At 31.0% G+C, this 16,968-nt stretch overlaps 1 protein-coding gene across 6 annotated transcripts in view; it reads right to left on the reverse strand.

Annotated features, from left to right (window-relative positions):
- LOC142318754 (uncharacterized) overlaps positions 1 to 16,968 on the reverse strand; it is a 90,514-nt gene that overhangs the window by 12,085 nt on the left and 61,461 nt on the right. For all 6 annotated transcript variants that reach the window (XR_012755044.1, XM_075355201.1, XM_075355192.1 and 3 more), the window contains 3 exons: positions 15,312 to 15,518; positions 10,186 to 10,345; positions 2,478 to 2,697 (listed from right to left, as the gene is read on the reverse strand). Coding sequence is in view for 5 of the 6 variants with exons in the window: in XM_075355201.1 (XP_075211316.1) it covers positions 2,478 to 2,697; positions 10,186 to 10,345; positions 15,312 to 15,518 (587 nt within the window). In the remaining variant the exon portion in view is untranslated. The remainder of the gene's footprint in view (positions 1 to 2,477; positions 2,698 to 10,185; positions 10,346 to 15,311; positions 15,519 to 16,968) is intronic.

The following is a 16,968-nucleotide window of genomic DNA, read 5'->3' on the forward strand; positions in this document are numbered from 1 at the left end:
TATAAACGCCAAGTATGTCAGTTTGTTTTTCTTTAATCTTCCTTCAACTATTAATCTGAGGCCTAAAATTGCTTCCCTTGTCCCTATACTTTTCCTGAAACCAAATTGGTCTTCTCCTAACACTTCTTCCACTCTCCTCTCAATTCTTCTGTATAGAATTCTAGTTAAGACTTTTGATGCATGACTAGTTAAACTAATTATTCTGTATTCTTCACATTTATCTGCCCCTGCTTTCTTTGGTATCATTACTATAACACTTTTTTTGAAGTCTGACGGAAATTCCCCTTTTTCATAAATATTACACACCAGTTTGTATAATCTATCAATCGCTTTCTCACCTGCACTGCGCAGTAATTCTACAGGTATTCCGTCTATTCCAGGAGCCTTTCTGCCATTTAAATCTTTTAATGCTCTCTTAAATTCAGATCTCAGTATTGTTTCTCCCATTTCATCCTCCTCAACTTCCTCTTCTTCCTCTATAACACCATTTTCTAATTCATTTCCTCCGTATAACTCTTCAAGATATTCCACCCATCTATCGACTTTACCTTTCGTATTATTTATTGGTGTACCATCTTTGTTTAACACATTATTAGGTTTTAATTTATGCACCCCAAAATTTTCCTTAACTTTCCTGTATGCTCCGTCTATTTTACCAATGTTCATTTCTTTTTCCACTTCTGAACACTTTTCTTTAATCCACTCTTCTTTTGCCAGTTTGCACTTCCTGTTTATAGCATTTCTTAATTGCCGATAGTTCCTTTTACTTTCTTCATCACTAGCATTCTTATATTTTCTATATTCATTCATCAGCTGCAATAAATCGTCTGAAACCCAAGGTTTTCTACCAGTTCTCTTTATTCCGCCTAAGTTTGCTTCTGCTGATTTAAGAATTTCCTTTTTAACATTCTCCCATTCTTCTTCTTCATTTACTACCTTATCTTTTTTACTCAGACCTCTTGCGATGTCCTCCTCAAAAATCTTCTTTACCTCCTCTTCCTCAAGCCTCTCTAAATTCCACCGATTCATCTGACACCTTTTCTTGAGGTTTTTAAACCCCAATCTACATTTCATTATCACCAAATTATGGTCGCTATCAATGTCTGCTCCAGGGTAAGTTTTGCAGTCAACGAGTTGATTTCTAAATCTTTGCTTAACCATGATATAATCTATCTGATACCTTGCAGTATCGCCTGGCTTTTTCCAAGTGTATATTCTTCTATTATGATTTTTAAATTGGGTGTTGGCAATTACTAAATTATACTTCGTGCAAAACTCTATAAGTCGGTCCCCTCTTTCATTCCTTTTGCCCAGCCCGTATTCACCCACTATAATACTTCCTTGCCTTTTCCAATGCTTGCTTTCCAATCTCCAACTATTATTAAATTTTCATCTCCTTTTACGAGTTTAATTGCTGCATCAATCTCTTCGTATACACACTCTACCTCATCATCATCATGGGCGCTTGTAGGCATATAGACGTTAACAATCGTTGTCGGTTTAGGTTTTGATTTTATCCTTATTACAATGATTCTATCGCTATGCGTCTTGAAATACTCCACTCTCCTCCCTATCTTCTTGTTCATCATGTCTACCACTAGTTTAGTAATTTTTTTCTAAGCTTGTTCTTTGAAGAACACATGTAAAGCACAGGTCTCTGGATTTATATTATTTGAAATAGCCCTTTTTTAAATAATTAAAGAGTATACCAGAAATTTTGATTAAAGGAATTTTAGAATTATATTTGCAGAAATGATTATGATGAATTATAACATTCAAAATAATAAATTTGCTAGAAATAAGATTTAATTTTGGTATTTGAACACCTTAAATTCATAACTAAAAATTCTTATAAATAACTAAAAATTAAAGAATAATCACTGAAGTTAAAATGTACAATTCCTAAAGTGAGATTATCATGATTATAATGATTATATTATCATAATTATCATGATTCACCAAGAAATTTCAACCCTAAGTTTTACAAACAGGAAGTTGAATTTTTAAAAACATTATTTTGTAAGTGAGTGGCTAGAACCGAAATAAAACACTATAAAATATATATGTAAATACTATGTATTTATAGAAGATTTTATTTGAAATAAAACAGTTTAATATTTTTTATTTATTAATAAATGAAAGTACAACTTTAGACAAAAAGTATTTATAAAAGCATGTGGTTAGTTTAGCTTACTACACCTAAAGAAAATGTTACCTGCCTCTTAAAGAGATCTCCATGGTTTTTGTATCAAAACGCAAATATCTTGGCTAACCAACTAAATCTGGTTTTTAGGCTATCTCTACCACTTTTATAAACTTTCATGACTAAAGTATTCTTTAATTACATTCTCACAAATTTATAATTTTCATATCAGCTTATAACCATCATAACTTCCATGACATGGTTTTATCATGTCTGTTAATAAACAATGCATTTCACTGAGATACATATAGAAAAAAAAAAAAATTTATATTACCTTGTTGCTGTAAATTCTTCTGTATAGCTTTGTTGCAAACAACTTATTCTGTATAATAAAATACCAGCAGATAAAAATAGCAATGCCAATATTATTGTTGATGTTCCTATTATAATATTTGCTTTAGTTGGGTAATTAAAATATTGTGTCCATGCAGGTACTCTTGTTTGACAGCATCCATCAACCCTTAATGATTTGCTTGTGCTCATTGTACTAATATCTGCAAAAGAAAAAGAACTAATTGTCATTTATACACCTTTCAAAAGTTTCATATTAAATTGAATGTTTTACGAACATTATCAATCAACTCAGTCACTGGTCAAAACATAGTTATATTTTAGGTAGCATGGAATTTTTGCAGCAGTCACCATGAAAATGTAAGATTGTTAAAGGACAAAACACGTTTCCCCTTCCCTTTTGTAGCCTATAAAAATTTGCTGTCAGGCAAATTTTTATAAAATTCTTTACCATATTCCCCCATTCACAAGTTTCAAGGTGAATAACAGAGAAAAAAGGTTATATTATAAGGTAATATTATTGTAAATATTTCAGTTTTTCAACTTTTTGTTTGATTCTAATAACATACCAACATACACATTCAAGCGTGTATATATATGTATATATATATATATATATACACTTTCTTTAAATATTAAAGTTATTTTTCAAACATGAATAGTCAGTACCCGGAGGACAATGTAGTCATTACTTTCAAGGGATCAGAGTCATTAAGCATAACATCACTGATGTATATATAAAATAAATGAAGTCTTTTCTGTCAAGTCTTGCATTTCTAAAAAATATCTTTTATAAAATGTAAGTCTATAATAGGAGACTATTAAACATATTCCACAACCTTTGCAAAATCTAATTTCTACATCTTGTATTTCTTACTTGCAAAGGCAGGTAATAGCTTAAAATTTATTTATTTTATTATTAAGGGGATATCAGCTTCGAAGATTTATGAACCTTCAAAAATAGCTATCGGAGATACATGTCTGAGCAAGACAAATGATTTATCTGGTTCTACAGGTTCAATGATGGCCGCGAATCGGTCGATGACCCTTGGTCCAGCCGGCCTTCCATTTCAAAAACCAACGAAAACATTGCGAAAGTTCACGATTTAGTGCGTTCTGACCGTAAAATTACAATTAGGAAGATGACTGATGAACTGAATTTTAGTTTCTACACGGTTCATCACTTTGAACATGCGTCAAGTGTCCAAGAAATTCATTTCCAAGAACTGATTAATCGGGCCAAAACTGACTCAGATTCGTTAAATAGGGTAATTACCAGCGAATCATGGGTTAATGGGTATGACCCAGAGCCAAAGTCACAATCATCGCAGTGGAAGGGTCCAAGTTCATCACGACCGAGAAAGTGCAAAAAAGTCGGTCGAATGTGAAGACAATGTTGATGGTTTTCTTCTATTCTACGGGTATTGTGCATCACGAATTTACCCTTAGGAGCAGATAGTCAACCAGCAATACTATAAAATTGTCCTTCAGCGTTTACACAAAACTTTGCGTTAGAAAAGGTCTGCACTCTGACGAGACAAGAACTGGGTCTTTCACCACAACAACGTACCGACTTATTGTGCGTTGTCGATTGCGGAAATTTTGGCGAAATTCCAAATTCTTTTGCTTCTGCAACCCTATCTTCCCCTGATAAAGCCTCTACCGATTTCTTCTTGTTTTCTAAATTGAAATTTTCGCTGAAAGGGAACCAATTTGACTCAACTGAGGACATCCAAGCAAATACGGAGAGGGTAATTTCTAGTAATGCTTCCAAAAGTGGAAACACCATTGGAGTCTGTGTTCAGTCAGATGGGGGCTACTTTGAAGCAGATGCATCACAATAGCCTGCAAGTATTACCATTTTGCAGTTACAAGTCCAGTCTTAAAACTTTCCAATCACACCTTATGGCTCTTTCTGCTATAGTTTTTTCCGAAATGTAATGCATTTCCAGCAACGTAAACAAATAGCTAAGATTCAATGTAAAGAAATATTAAAAAATTAAAATAAAGATTCATCATTAAAACATAAATAAAATCATACACTTAACACAAACCATAAAAAGAGAAATAATGATAGCGACGGGTATGAACATGTATTAAGTGTAAAAACATGAACATTTTATAGATTCCAACTTGATGTGCACTGATACCTTGTAATTTGGTCTGTTGAAGAATATTCGCTGTGAGAGAGTCATGTTCGAACATGCATATGATACATTTGAATACGTTGTGCTCTCAGCGGTATAAGAGAGGTGTAAGCGATTGCAGAACGTCAGTTTAGTTTTGAATGCGAAGCGTGCGTCTAATACCTTTATTTAAAGTTTTAAAAGCGTAGTTTCATTGCAAATAATAATTGAGGTTTTGGTTTTTTAGTTTGCTGTTAAACGGTGTAACTGTTTTTTTCAATCAGATTCTTAAGCAAAGTGGATAAATTTGTGAAAAAACGAAATGCGCCATCTACGAGAGGTGGATCAAAAAATAAGTTACACCCTTTCCGTGTTCTTGAACTGAAAGGGATATATTAATATCTTGCGGTGGCAGGACTGGTTGTTGTTTTCACGTTCCCAGCAGCAATTCTGTGTGACATTTAGTACGTGTGTAGTGTCGTAAATATGGCGTGTCCTCTAGAGGCTTCGTCCAGCATAGAAAAGTGCGTTCAGTAACCCGATTTTTGTGAGCAGAAAGTTAATAATTGTTATGAAATTCAATGCCAAATTGTTGAGGTGTACGGTTAGAATGCAATGTCACGCCGTATGATCACAAAATGTTGCCAAATGTTCAGAAACGGAAGAACAAATGTGAGTGACAAACTGCTTGCTGGACGTCCTTCAACTGCAAACAAGACGGGCAACGCGGAACGCGTGAATGAAATGATCTTGAGCAATCGGTGCATTATAATTAGAGAGATTACAAGTGAACTTAACATTAGTTATGGCAGTGTGTTTGCCAGTATTCACGATCAGCTTGGTTACCGTAAGATGTGTGCCACATCTGTTGACCGACAACCACAAACATCAACGTTCTGCGTCTGCTCTTTCTTTTCTTCAACGTTATTTCAGACTGGACCACAGTTTTTGAAATAAATCATCACAGGGGATGAGAGCTGGGTGCTTCATTACACTCCTGAGACATGAATCATCACATGAATGGAAAGATAAAAATTCGCCGCAGACAAAAGAAGTGAAAACATCCTCACATGTTCGAAAGGTTATGCTGACAGTCTTTTTCGATTCTGAGGGAGTTGCTTACAGTGAATTTATGCCCCGAGGAACCACAATTAATGGCGAATCTTACTGTGAGACTTTAAAAAATTTGTGTAAAGCCATTAAAGATTGAAAAGTCGAAAGATTGATCGATGGGGTCGTTTTTCTTTACGACAACGCTACTCCTCATTCAATTTCTAAAAAGATTGAAAGATCATCTTATACCAAGGGTGAAATGGACACATTGCTTCCTTCACAAACGTGCTCTTGTCACAAAAAAAATGCTGGAAATTCTCAAATAAATTCTTATAAAGCTGTAAAAATGGTTAATTTTATTAGAAGTCGACTATTACAGAATAGGATGTTTACTAAGTATGTGATGAAATGGGTGAAAAAAAAATCTATTCTTTTCCATAAAGAAGTCAGATGGTTATAGTGGGGAAAGTGTTAAACCGATGATTGGAATTGCAGGATGAATTAATAATAGTTTTCCAGGATAAATAAATGCGATTCTCAATGTTTTTACAGAATAATGAATACATGTTGCTGTTGACTTACTTAGCTGATGTATTTTTTCATTTAAACGATTTGAATGTGAATTTACAAGGATGTAATAAAAACATTTTATTAATGAGACGACAAATTTCATTATAAGCTTGATATCTGGATTATTCACCTTCAAAGCAAAAATTTTAATATGTTTCCACTCACTTCCAGTTATATTGAAAAGAATTTGGATAAAGAAGACATTATTATTCACCAGAGTTTTGATAGCATGAAGATGCACTTGCTTGAGCTAAAAATTCAGTTGGCAGAATAATTTTTGGAAGATAAAAATGATTTCTTGAAGAGATGAGTACTGAATCCATTCAGTAAAAATGTTGCAGCTGCTCAGTTACCAGTTGAGTTACCACCAGCTCATTGAAATATCTGTCAATAAAACGTTTCTACAATTCACATCTGAAGATTTAGATACATTTTGGCTTGCTGGTCAAAGTGAATATGGAAATTTAGTCACAGAAGCATTACAAATATTAATCCCTTTTGTCACATCTTACCTCTGTGAAAAGGATTTTTTCACAGAATAGGCTGTTTACTAAATATGTGATGAAATGGGTGGAAAAAAAATCTATTCTTTTCCGTACAGACGTCAGATGGTTATAGAAGGGGAAAGTGTTAAACTAATGATTGGAATTGCAGGATGAATTAATAATAGTTTTCCAGGATAAATAAAAAGAATTTTTTGTCTATGGTAGTGCTAAAAACTAAATACAAAAATAATCTTATACCTTTAATTAATCTTTTTAACTCCACAACCCCTGAAAAGTAAAAAAAATTTGTATACTGAATATTTTGCATAAAAGAATTAGCTTTTATCATTTGAAAAGAATTTGTTTTTTGTGTTTCTAACAAATATCCACACATGGAGAAACATTTAAATAAAAAACAAATGCAACTCTCATTAATTTATTTTCTTTACATGTGTACTTATAAAGTAAGGTACTTACTTATTTAAGTAAGTAAGGTAAGTAAGGTTTCCACATTTTTTACTGATGAAAAAAGATAGTAGCTATGGTATTAGAGGGCCTGTTAACAATTAGTTAACTAAGATGTTTACAATACAAAATGCATAAAAAAAACCATCACACATCAACATTGAGTACATCACAAACAACCAGCTTTATTATTCTCATAACATCGCTTGCTGTCTGTATGTGTAATATATACCAGCTGTCAACAATAATGAACTCAACACGATAAAATATACCAAGGATGTTAACGGCAATACATAAACACTAACAGAACATTATAAATAAAATGCAAGTGCTATACACATTAGCATTAACATCTGCAAATTACCTTGTAGAAATCAGACGCGCATTAAAAATATTAATCACAACATGCAAATCTTACATAACGCAGCATGTAAAGGTCAAACATTAAACAGACTTGAAAAATATAAACAGAATTTCATAAAAAATTCTAAATTCCCACAGTTTACTAAATGAATAAACCTAATTAAAGGTAAACGAAATTGTTCAATATGTGTTAACCACACTGTCTATGTCAACATTATCAGAATATTCTCATCATTTAATTTAAAACATTTAAAAAAAATTTCATTATTTTCCATCTTTTCTGAAGTACCTGAAAATATTATGAACAACTGCCTTTTAGAATTTCTTGGGAAGCATACCGTATTAACAAACTTTCAGCACAGTTTTAGGAAAAAAAATTGTCTCCTGACACAGGCACTTCCCAGATTCTGAAATATAAAATTCCATAGATAACAAAAAAATTCCACATTCAATTTTTCTTTTTTTGCAATGTCTGTAAAGAATTTGATTTAATTCCACATTTTTTACTGATGAAAACAGATAGTAGCTATGGTATCAGAGGACCTGTTAACAATTGGTTAAGGTCATACCTTACAGGCCGTAAAAAAGTAGTTAAAATTTCATCTTTTGATAAGGAACACAAGTAAAATTTAGATCTTCAAAATGTAAGAATGTAGAGTGCCTCAGGAGTGTTCTCAGTCCTTGCTTTTTTTTTATTGTTTATTAATGATATACCTCAAAATCTAGCCATTCATTGTAAACCTTTTCACAGACGACAACTATATCTATATCTGAAGATAATAATTATTTAAAAGAAATTGAAAATTGTATGATAGTAACACAAAAAATTATTCACTTGATGGATTGCAACCATCTAACATTAAATATGGATAAAAACTGCACTGTGATTCTCAGGTAGATGTTAAATTGCTGATCACATGGAGAGAACTCCCATTAATGATTACAATAGTATTTCTATTGCTCACAAAGCAAAATTTCTGGGTATTCTATTAGATGATAAGTTCTTGTGGGATGATCAAATTGATTTTGTTTGTAACAAAATCAAGACATACTGTTTTTCTCTGAAGCACCTTAATAAAAGGTTAATTTTCCATCATTATTAAATATTTATTGTGCTTATATATAATATTCTCGTATAAAGTATATGTCATCTCTTGGAGCTCCCTAAAAAGTCAGAAAGAGTTTTTACAATACAAAAATGGGCCATCAGATCATTATCTGATGCTCGCAGGAATAAATCGTGAAGACATATATTTAGAAAATTAAATGTATTAAATTATTCTTGCATTTATATTTATGAATGTTCAAGCTTTCTAAAAAAAATATGGTCACTTATTCTTAAAAAATAATAATATCAAACCAGACAACAGAACTGTTTTCATTTAACTAACATAATACTTTGGCTTACTCCTACTGCTACTGCTTATGTTATGCTACCATTACCATTTTTAATAAATCATTTGAGAAACTGTCCTGCTAATTTATTTAAAATACAATTAAAAGATAGATAGATATTCTTTTAGTAAAAAATAGTATTTGTTGATGAATTTTTAAACAATACTAATTAAAAAAATAAAAAAGCTGTTTATCAGCATCCTGTTCAACATGTAGATAAATATTTTCCCAAAACAATTTTCAGTAGTAACATCTAAATTGTAAATTATTTTGTAATATTTTTTTATATTTAGTGTAATTACCTAAACATTATTTCCTGAATTTGTATTTAAATAATTAACATGGACTCTTAACACATTATTCTTTTTCTTATAATTTGTATATATTTTTTATAATCTATCTTATACTGATGTTATCTATATAATGTATCTTTATGAACCAACCAGAATAAAATTTTATAAATTCATTAAAATAAATGATCAAATTCACAAAAAATCACATTATTATAAACCTTCAAATACAATAAAAAAAAGAACAAAACTGAAGTGTAACTAATGGGAGATTAATGTTGCAATTTATTACCAATCAAAACTTTAATGACAATATTTTATTCTTTCTGTTGTTTAAAATCCTCTTTTTTTAGAATATATAAAAAGCTAACTTCGCTTGAAGGCATAGTGTATGGTGGGTGGCATATTGCTGGGTGGCATATTGCTGGGTATATAGCCTGATGGTTGGGTTACCGCGCTATTAACTATCCTGAACAACTCTGACAATGTACTATTTAAGTATACACAGCTATATGAGATGTTTTCGTAAAGGAATGATTATTTAACTGTTCCACCCGTCCTGTCAGTCTATCTTTCTCGCACACAATGTGCGCAGCTATACGCTGCTCGCTATACATTTGTGCTCATAACAATAAATGAGAAAAATAAGACAATTAGAAATAATGTTATTTAACTACTAATAAATTTATTTGGTCACTAAAATGTATTTAAATAAAATGTCTATATTAATAATAAGTTGCTATTATCTGTCATACAATTACCATGTTATGCTAGACAGTGCAGTCCGTAGTAGGCTGGCTTGTAGATTAACAGCAGCCCAGTCTGATTCTTGGCATCTGTTGGGGCTTTTTCACCTATAACTCCATCCATCTCATCTTCCTTTTTAAAATACATTTAAACTATGTCCAAGGTTGTAATATTAATTAAAATTAAAAAAAAATTACCTATGTTTTCTGGAAGTTTATTATATTTGTTTGGAGCTGATGTTTGTAGTAAATCCGGGCTTCCATTCATGTTAATATCACTACCAGACAAACTAGAATCATCATCTATTATGATTTGGTTTTCTCGGCTTGTTGAATTTTGAGTATCTTCTTTTAATGCCTGAAATTTTTTATTTTTATGAAATATGAATTTTGTTAAATTTAATTTTATAATTTTTTAAATTTGATACAATGTTTTTAAGATTTTGTACTTTACTGCCTAATTGACTCAGAGGAAAATTTTGAGTTGAGGAATTACTTTTCAGAAGAGAAGCTGAAAACTTGCTATGCTAGTATGTCAAGAATAACAAAGGGTAAGATGAATAAAAACCAGAAAAAATGTATTTGTAATCTCAGAGAAGAGATATGACGGGTGAAATGATCATTAAAGATAAATGACTAGTGAAGAAATACCACTTACAAAATCTTGAATGCAGATTTCACCAAAAGTAACAAAAAAAAAAGTGTTTTTAATATAACTTTACAAAAACTAGGGAAATGAAAACAGAAGTAAATTAATCATTAAATAATACATTATAAAAAATATATAATTAATAAAAATTTCTTCATAACAACAATGATGTAGACTATATAAAATTAAAAATAAAATAGCAATGATGTTAAAAATCAGTAAAACTTGTTACAAAGAAAAATTTTTTAGGGTTAGGGTGTTGTTTTAAATTAAAAAAAACAAATCATTATTTTTCAGTAGTGTTTACTGGAAATCATATTTCTGATGGAAACAACAATTACACCTTCAGTATCCCCTTACGTCATAGTAAAAAAAATTAATGTACCTAATCTTGACTGGTTTCAAATATAACTACATTTCATGATTATAAGTAATTAATTCTTCTGTAATAAAACAAAATAACACACATATAATTAAAATGTATGGAGTCAGAGAAAACAAAATGTTGAAAGATTTAGAGGAGAGTTGATATTCTTTACTCTCCTCCAAATATTTTACATATTTTTCTAATACTTTTCCTCTGCTATATTCTATAACATATATGAAAGCAAAAAGGCAGCTGGAGTGAAAAAAGAACAAAGGATTAGTGACAAAATGTTACAGTCTGAATGATTTTTAAAGTTAAAGAAATTTGGCTATATTTTAACCACAAATAATATCTAAATTTACACTATTATGCCATGCACAGCACACAAGTATTCTGAAAACCTGGAATGCTGAAAATATAAGATGAAAAGAATGACTTCTATGTAATGAGTAGCTCACTCTGACAACCTCCATGACGATACGATATCATTACCTTTTTTTATTTTTGACTATGGTCAACTAGTCATTCAGCCACATTGCTTTCAAGCAATATCTCCCCAAAGCAATCAAAATGAGTTTCTAATCAATGAAGTTCTGTTGCACTTACTGATAAATCAATTAATTTGTTCATTGACTGGAATTCCTTCATGGCTAGGGATCTAGCCAAAACTGACTTGTATAACTCTCAAACAAAACATGTTGTAAATCTATCTGGTCTCTTAGAACTAGCATTAGCTAATATCATGGTACAAGAATAAAGAGATAGGAACTACATAACTAAAGTCATAATCAAGTGGTATTAAACTCAGTGTTTTGTGAGCCAGAATGAAAACTATTTGACGTACCATAAACGCATATAACATTGGATCATATTGTTTAAATTCACCAGTGTATATCACTTCAGTGCAACTATCCTACAAAGGTTAAGCAAAAAATTGTTAGCATTGGATTTGAGTAATGAATTGTTGAAAGAAATAATTTACTTTGGATGGAAATTATGATGAAGGGAACATACTCTGTGAATAGTATACATTTAAGATAGTGTAGATACAGAATGTACTTGTTTGGTTCAAACCTGTAACAACTTTTCACTGAGAATGTTTAATAAAAACTATAATCTAGTCCATTCCTGTACGCAGAATCAATCAGAGGATGTTGAGATTACATCTTACTATAAATTACAAGTAATTACTATCCAAAACTTTCACACTGCAATGAAAATTTATCACTCTCTGCAAAAATGCAGGGTTAAAAATGAAAAGGACCAGTAGCAGATTAAAAAAAGGATGAAATCCAATTTAAGAGTTGATTGCCACATAGAGAAATAAATTACATCATAATTCAGCAATATTTTATCAAATTTGTCACAGGATTTAATTAGCCATGTTTAATATGTACTTCAACTACTACCAGTAACATATAACATATTCATCACTTTGTTATAGCAAATTTTGAGATCTTATAAATAACATAGATTAAAACAGATATTGTGTAGATCGATATACTAATAAATCATTCGATTCAAAAATAGTTTAGAAATATTATTTGTGGATTTACAAATTTTAATGCATTATTTATTAACATAGCAAATAATGCCTTAACTGTGCCACAGATTAAACCATAAACATAAGTTTAAACTCCAGGAAATGAGATGAATATTAAAATAATGAACAACTAATGAACTTAATGCAAATGAACTCAGGATTAATATTAACAAGATCTAATTAAGAATGTGAGGTTAGACACAAATTGTAAGTACATATAAGGAGTCTAGAATCAAAATTATAATCCAAAAAATAAAAATTTAGTTACCAGTGGCTTGTAACAGTAAATATTTTCCAGGAATACAAATATGAAATAAATTTCTGTCAAAAATCACTTAATCCTATAGAGAAGTATGGTTAAAAACAACTGTGAGAGTCAAAAGTCACATAATTCAATGGGTTAAGTGAGTTTTCAGCCAATGACAAAGCAGCATTTTTACTTGTTTTGAGGTTATGTATTTGTTTATCTGTGGGTTAAGTTGGGAAAAGTGGATGCTATGTGGTTGCATGAGTGGTAGGGTCTCAGCCTTTCATCCAGAGGTCCCAAATTTGAATCCCGGTCAGGGATGGCATTTTCTCACGTTACTTGTCATTCATCTCATCCTCTGAAGTAATAACTAACGGTGGTCCTGGAGGTTAAAAAAAAGTGGATGCTGTGAATAATTTTTTATTTTCATTTAATAAGTAATAAAGTTTTACTTAGCATGAATGTGAATGTTTTATCTGTCAAATATGTTAAAAAATCAAGGCAATCTGAAAAGTGGGGAAAAAACAAAGCAAAGACTGTAAGGTAGATGATAAACACGTAGGTATTAAACAAGTGATTTTTTTGTATATTTTAATAATTTTATTTCATTTTGTAGTTTTAAATCCTTGCTATGATAGAAGTAAGATCTAAAAGTATTCATTAAGGAACAAAATTCAGCATCAATTTTAAGCAATGTATTATGAACCTAGGCCTCCCTAATTATATGCTGTGAGTAATGTGAATATATTTTGAATAAAAAAAATAGTACTTGAATATAAATCAAAGAAGATCACTGTAGGACCTTTATCTGATAGTGTTTTCTCTGTTTTAGGTACTACTTTAAAGATCTACCTATGTATCCCCAATGCAATCACAAAAAGGGTAAATTTTTTGTGAATCTCTTCCAGTGAAAGACATGTCTTTCACATCGTACTTTACAAAACGAAAGAACTGCTTTACCAAAATCAGTTTATTATATGCTATGTTGAAATACAATATAAGGTGATGAAAACCAGGAAGTCAAATAAAGAACAAAATTAAAAAATCTACCCTGAAAAATTCAGGACAACAAGATATTTTGTCAGAAGACAAAGCAAAGGTTCCCGTTGGTTTACAGGATTTCCTAAGTATTTTAAATGTTTCCAGTTATCAAATGAACAATTTGACAAACAAATTTCATGACGTTGGTTCTATTGCTAAGAAAAGAGGAGGTTTTAAATATGCTTCACACTAAAAATTAAAACATATACTTTCTAAAAAAAAAACATTAACTTTCACACCAAAAATAGAAATGTATCAAGAAATTTATTAATACCTTTTAGGCCTGGAGTCTCATTATTTCAAAGGAATTATCTCAGTGGAAGCTTAATATTAAAATAACTTTCACTCATATACTCATTGAAACCACGGAACGATGCTGTGAAACTCCTACTTTAGAATGATTTTCAACACTCATTACAATTTAGGAGTCCATGGTCATGGACTTCTTTCTATAGAAGTCAATGAACCAATGTATGTTCATCTTGTCTCCAATTGAATGAAAAAATCAAATGAGATCATGGCCTTAATAAAATATTTATTTTAATGATTGAAAAAAGAGTACACAGGCTGAACTTTAAAGTTTTATATGAGACATTTAAAGATACTAGAGAGAAAATTTTGATTCTCTCATATAATTGTGAAAAGAACATCCCCTGCCTAAAGTTCCAGATCAAAGCACTTATTATAACTGACAGATTTAATTCCACAACTTCACTAGAGTAAGGAACATAGCAAATTAATACTTGGAGTTGGAGCAGATAATGTGCTAGACAGAGGACCAGTTTTCCACAGACTTGAACTTAATTGCCTCTTGTGTTTTCCACTGATATGTCATGTTACAAAAAAAAATATGTCTGGTAGCAGATGGAAGTTTTGACTGAAATAAAAACTCCATGCTTGTTTCAATACACATTTTTTGGTTAGGTTAAACAAAGCTTTAACACATAAATGAAATTGAGATCATGTTTCCTGTGATGGATCATAGTTTTTTGTCAACTAGCAAGGTCTTTAGGGTAGTAGAAAAAACTGAGGAACATGGAAGTGCTGGTCAAGGCTGAAGAAATTAATGATGCAATAAAAACCCATGCAACAATCACACTTGTTGGAAAAGATGCCAAGGTGAAGGATTTTGAAAAGTTAACCATAGATTTTTTCTGTTTGTCATTTGGTTATGGTTGCAGTTTCTATGTCTTTAAAGGAAGACTTCAATCAGCTTGGGGATCACATTGCTACTTCAAAAACTAATATTAGCTAAAGGGAATTGTACTTTATGAGATTTTTAAAATTTATTGATGTAGAAGATTTTTAAAAACTATCCTGACCTAATTTTAATGTGATTATAATTTTATAGAATTTGCAAATAATTTGAACGATTATTAATTTATAAATTTTCAATAACTAACTTTTTATTTTAACTTTATTATAATTTGTATCTTATAATAAATTTTCTATTGATGATTATAATATTTCATTTTACCTTCGATGGAAGTGAAAGATATTGACTTGGCAGTGGATTCATTGCAGCATTCCAGACCTGAATCATAAGTTTATAAGCAGTATCTCTTGAGAGAAATAATCCGAAAACATGCTTCTCTCTAACTGATATAACAGCGACACCATTTGGCTTAATTAAAGCAGTTTTCTCCTTTGAAATACCTAAAATGGATGCCGTTGGTATAAGGAGCTGTAAAAATATTGACAAAGAACTTTAAAACGTATATACACAAACTGTTTACATAATATTTAATAATGGTTTAAAATATACCTATATCTAACAGGTTTTTAATAATAAAGTATTAATTATGAGTATAAATAAATGATTAGGATCAAGTCCTAAGTCATGGCAAAGTTATTAAAAGAAGAAAGGTTTGTAAATTAAAATTATTCTCATCCTCTATCAGTGAGATTATCTTTATTCACAAAATTATAAAATCTATTTTTCCTGTGTATGACTCTTCAGGTGTTCCATAAATATGATTTAGGGTTAGATATATATACATAAGAAATGGTCATGAGTACTAAAAGGTAAAAAAGATATATAAGAAAATTAAAAAAAAATGTTAAAAGTATAAAAAAATTCTTATTAATCCACTCCATTACTTGAATATAGTGAATATATCACTGAAAGATTAAGACCAAATGCTAGACTTAACTGCACAGTAAAAATTTTAATGATTTTTGTTCAAAATAATTTTGCTTTTTAAAAAAAATGTTGGAAACGAGTGAGGCGCAATTTTTGGTGCAACATTGTGTAATTCACTTCAACCAGCAATATTAAACAGTGATTCACAGTCTTGTGCTTATCATAAATAATCCTTATGTTGTTTGTTGATGGCAATGATTTCATCCAAGGTAAACTAATCTACTCTAAATTATTTGATAATTTACTTCACTGATTTAAATAAGCACATCGAATATTACTAGTTCTTATGTAGTTTAGAACAAAATTATTTCAATTTGCTGTAAAATATCCTTGTTTTGTAGTTTAATTTAATCTTTGTCACTAGTACACAATATAAGTCAATATTAGCAACTAATTTGAAACCTCATCATAAGCTTGCTTAAGAGAGTATCTTTTGCATATGCGGTGTCCGTTTTGTCACATAGGTTGGAAAGAAATCAAGCATTCATTCAAAATTTAAGGAGTGCCCAGAGCCTTAATTGTATGCACTGGTGTTTTTAAAATAACTTCCTATGAGGCTACCACTGTATTGGGAAAGACTCTTCCAATTGATTTAGTGGTGAAAATTCAGGCAGCCATGTAGAAATTGCAAAGAGGCAGGGAGGTTGAGGTATTTGGGATGCGGTTTTGAGCCGAGCCTATACTGGAGTAGAACGGTAATCTCAATGCACCACCGGTTCTAAATTTTGAACAGTTGCCCATCTCCTGTATGCGAAGGAGGCTTTACAATCTCGCGATGGAAGCATGACAGCAAGAATGGCATGCCATGACTAAGGTAAGGTCCTTGTCTGGATTAATACAGGATCTGGGGGATGGTATGCCTCTCCTTTATTTTTAAAAGCAATGGGAGCCCAAGTGCTCTTCAACCATGTGAATTTAAACCAATATTTGTTTCGGTTCCGCCTGGCAGATGATGTGCTGTATGTCTGTGGGGGAGGTCCAGTCGAATGAA

Source organism: Lycorma delicatula, chromosome 1, assembly GCF_047948215.1.
Source record: "Lycorma delicatula isolate Av1 chromosome 1, ASM4794821v1, whole genome shotgun sequence".
Lineage (NCBI taxonomy): Eukaryota > Metazoa > Arthropoda > Insecta > Hemiptera > Fulgoridae > Lycorma > Lycorma delicatula.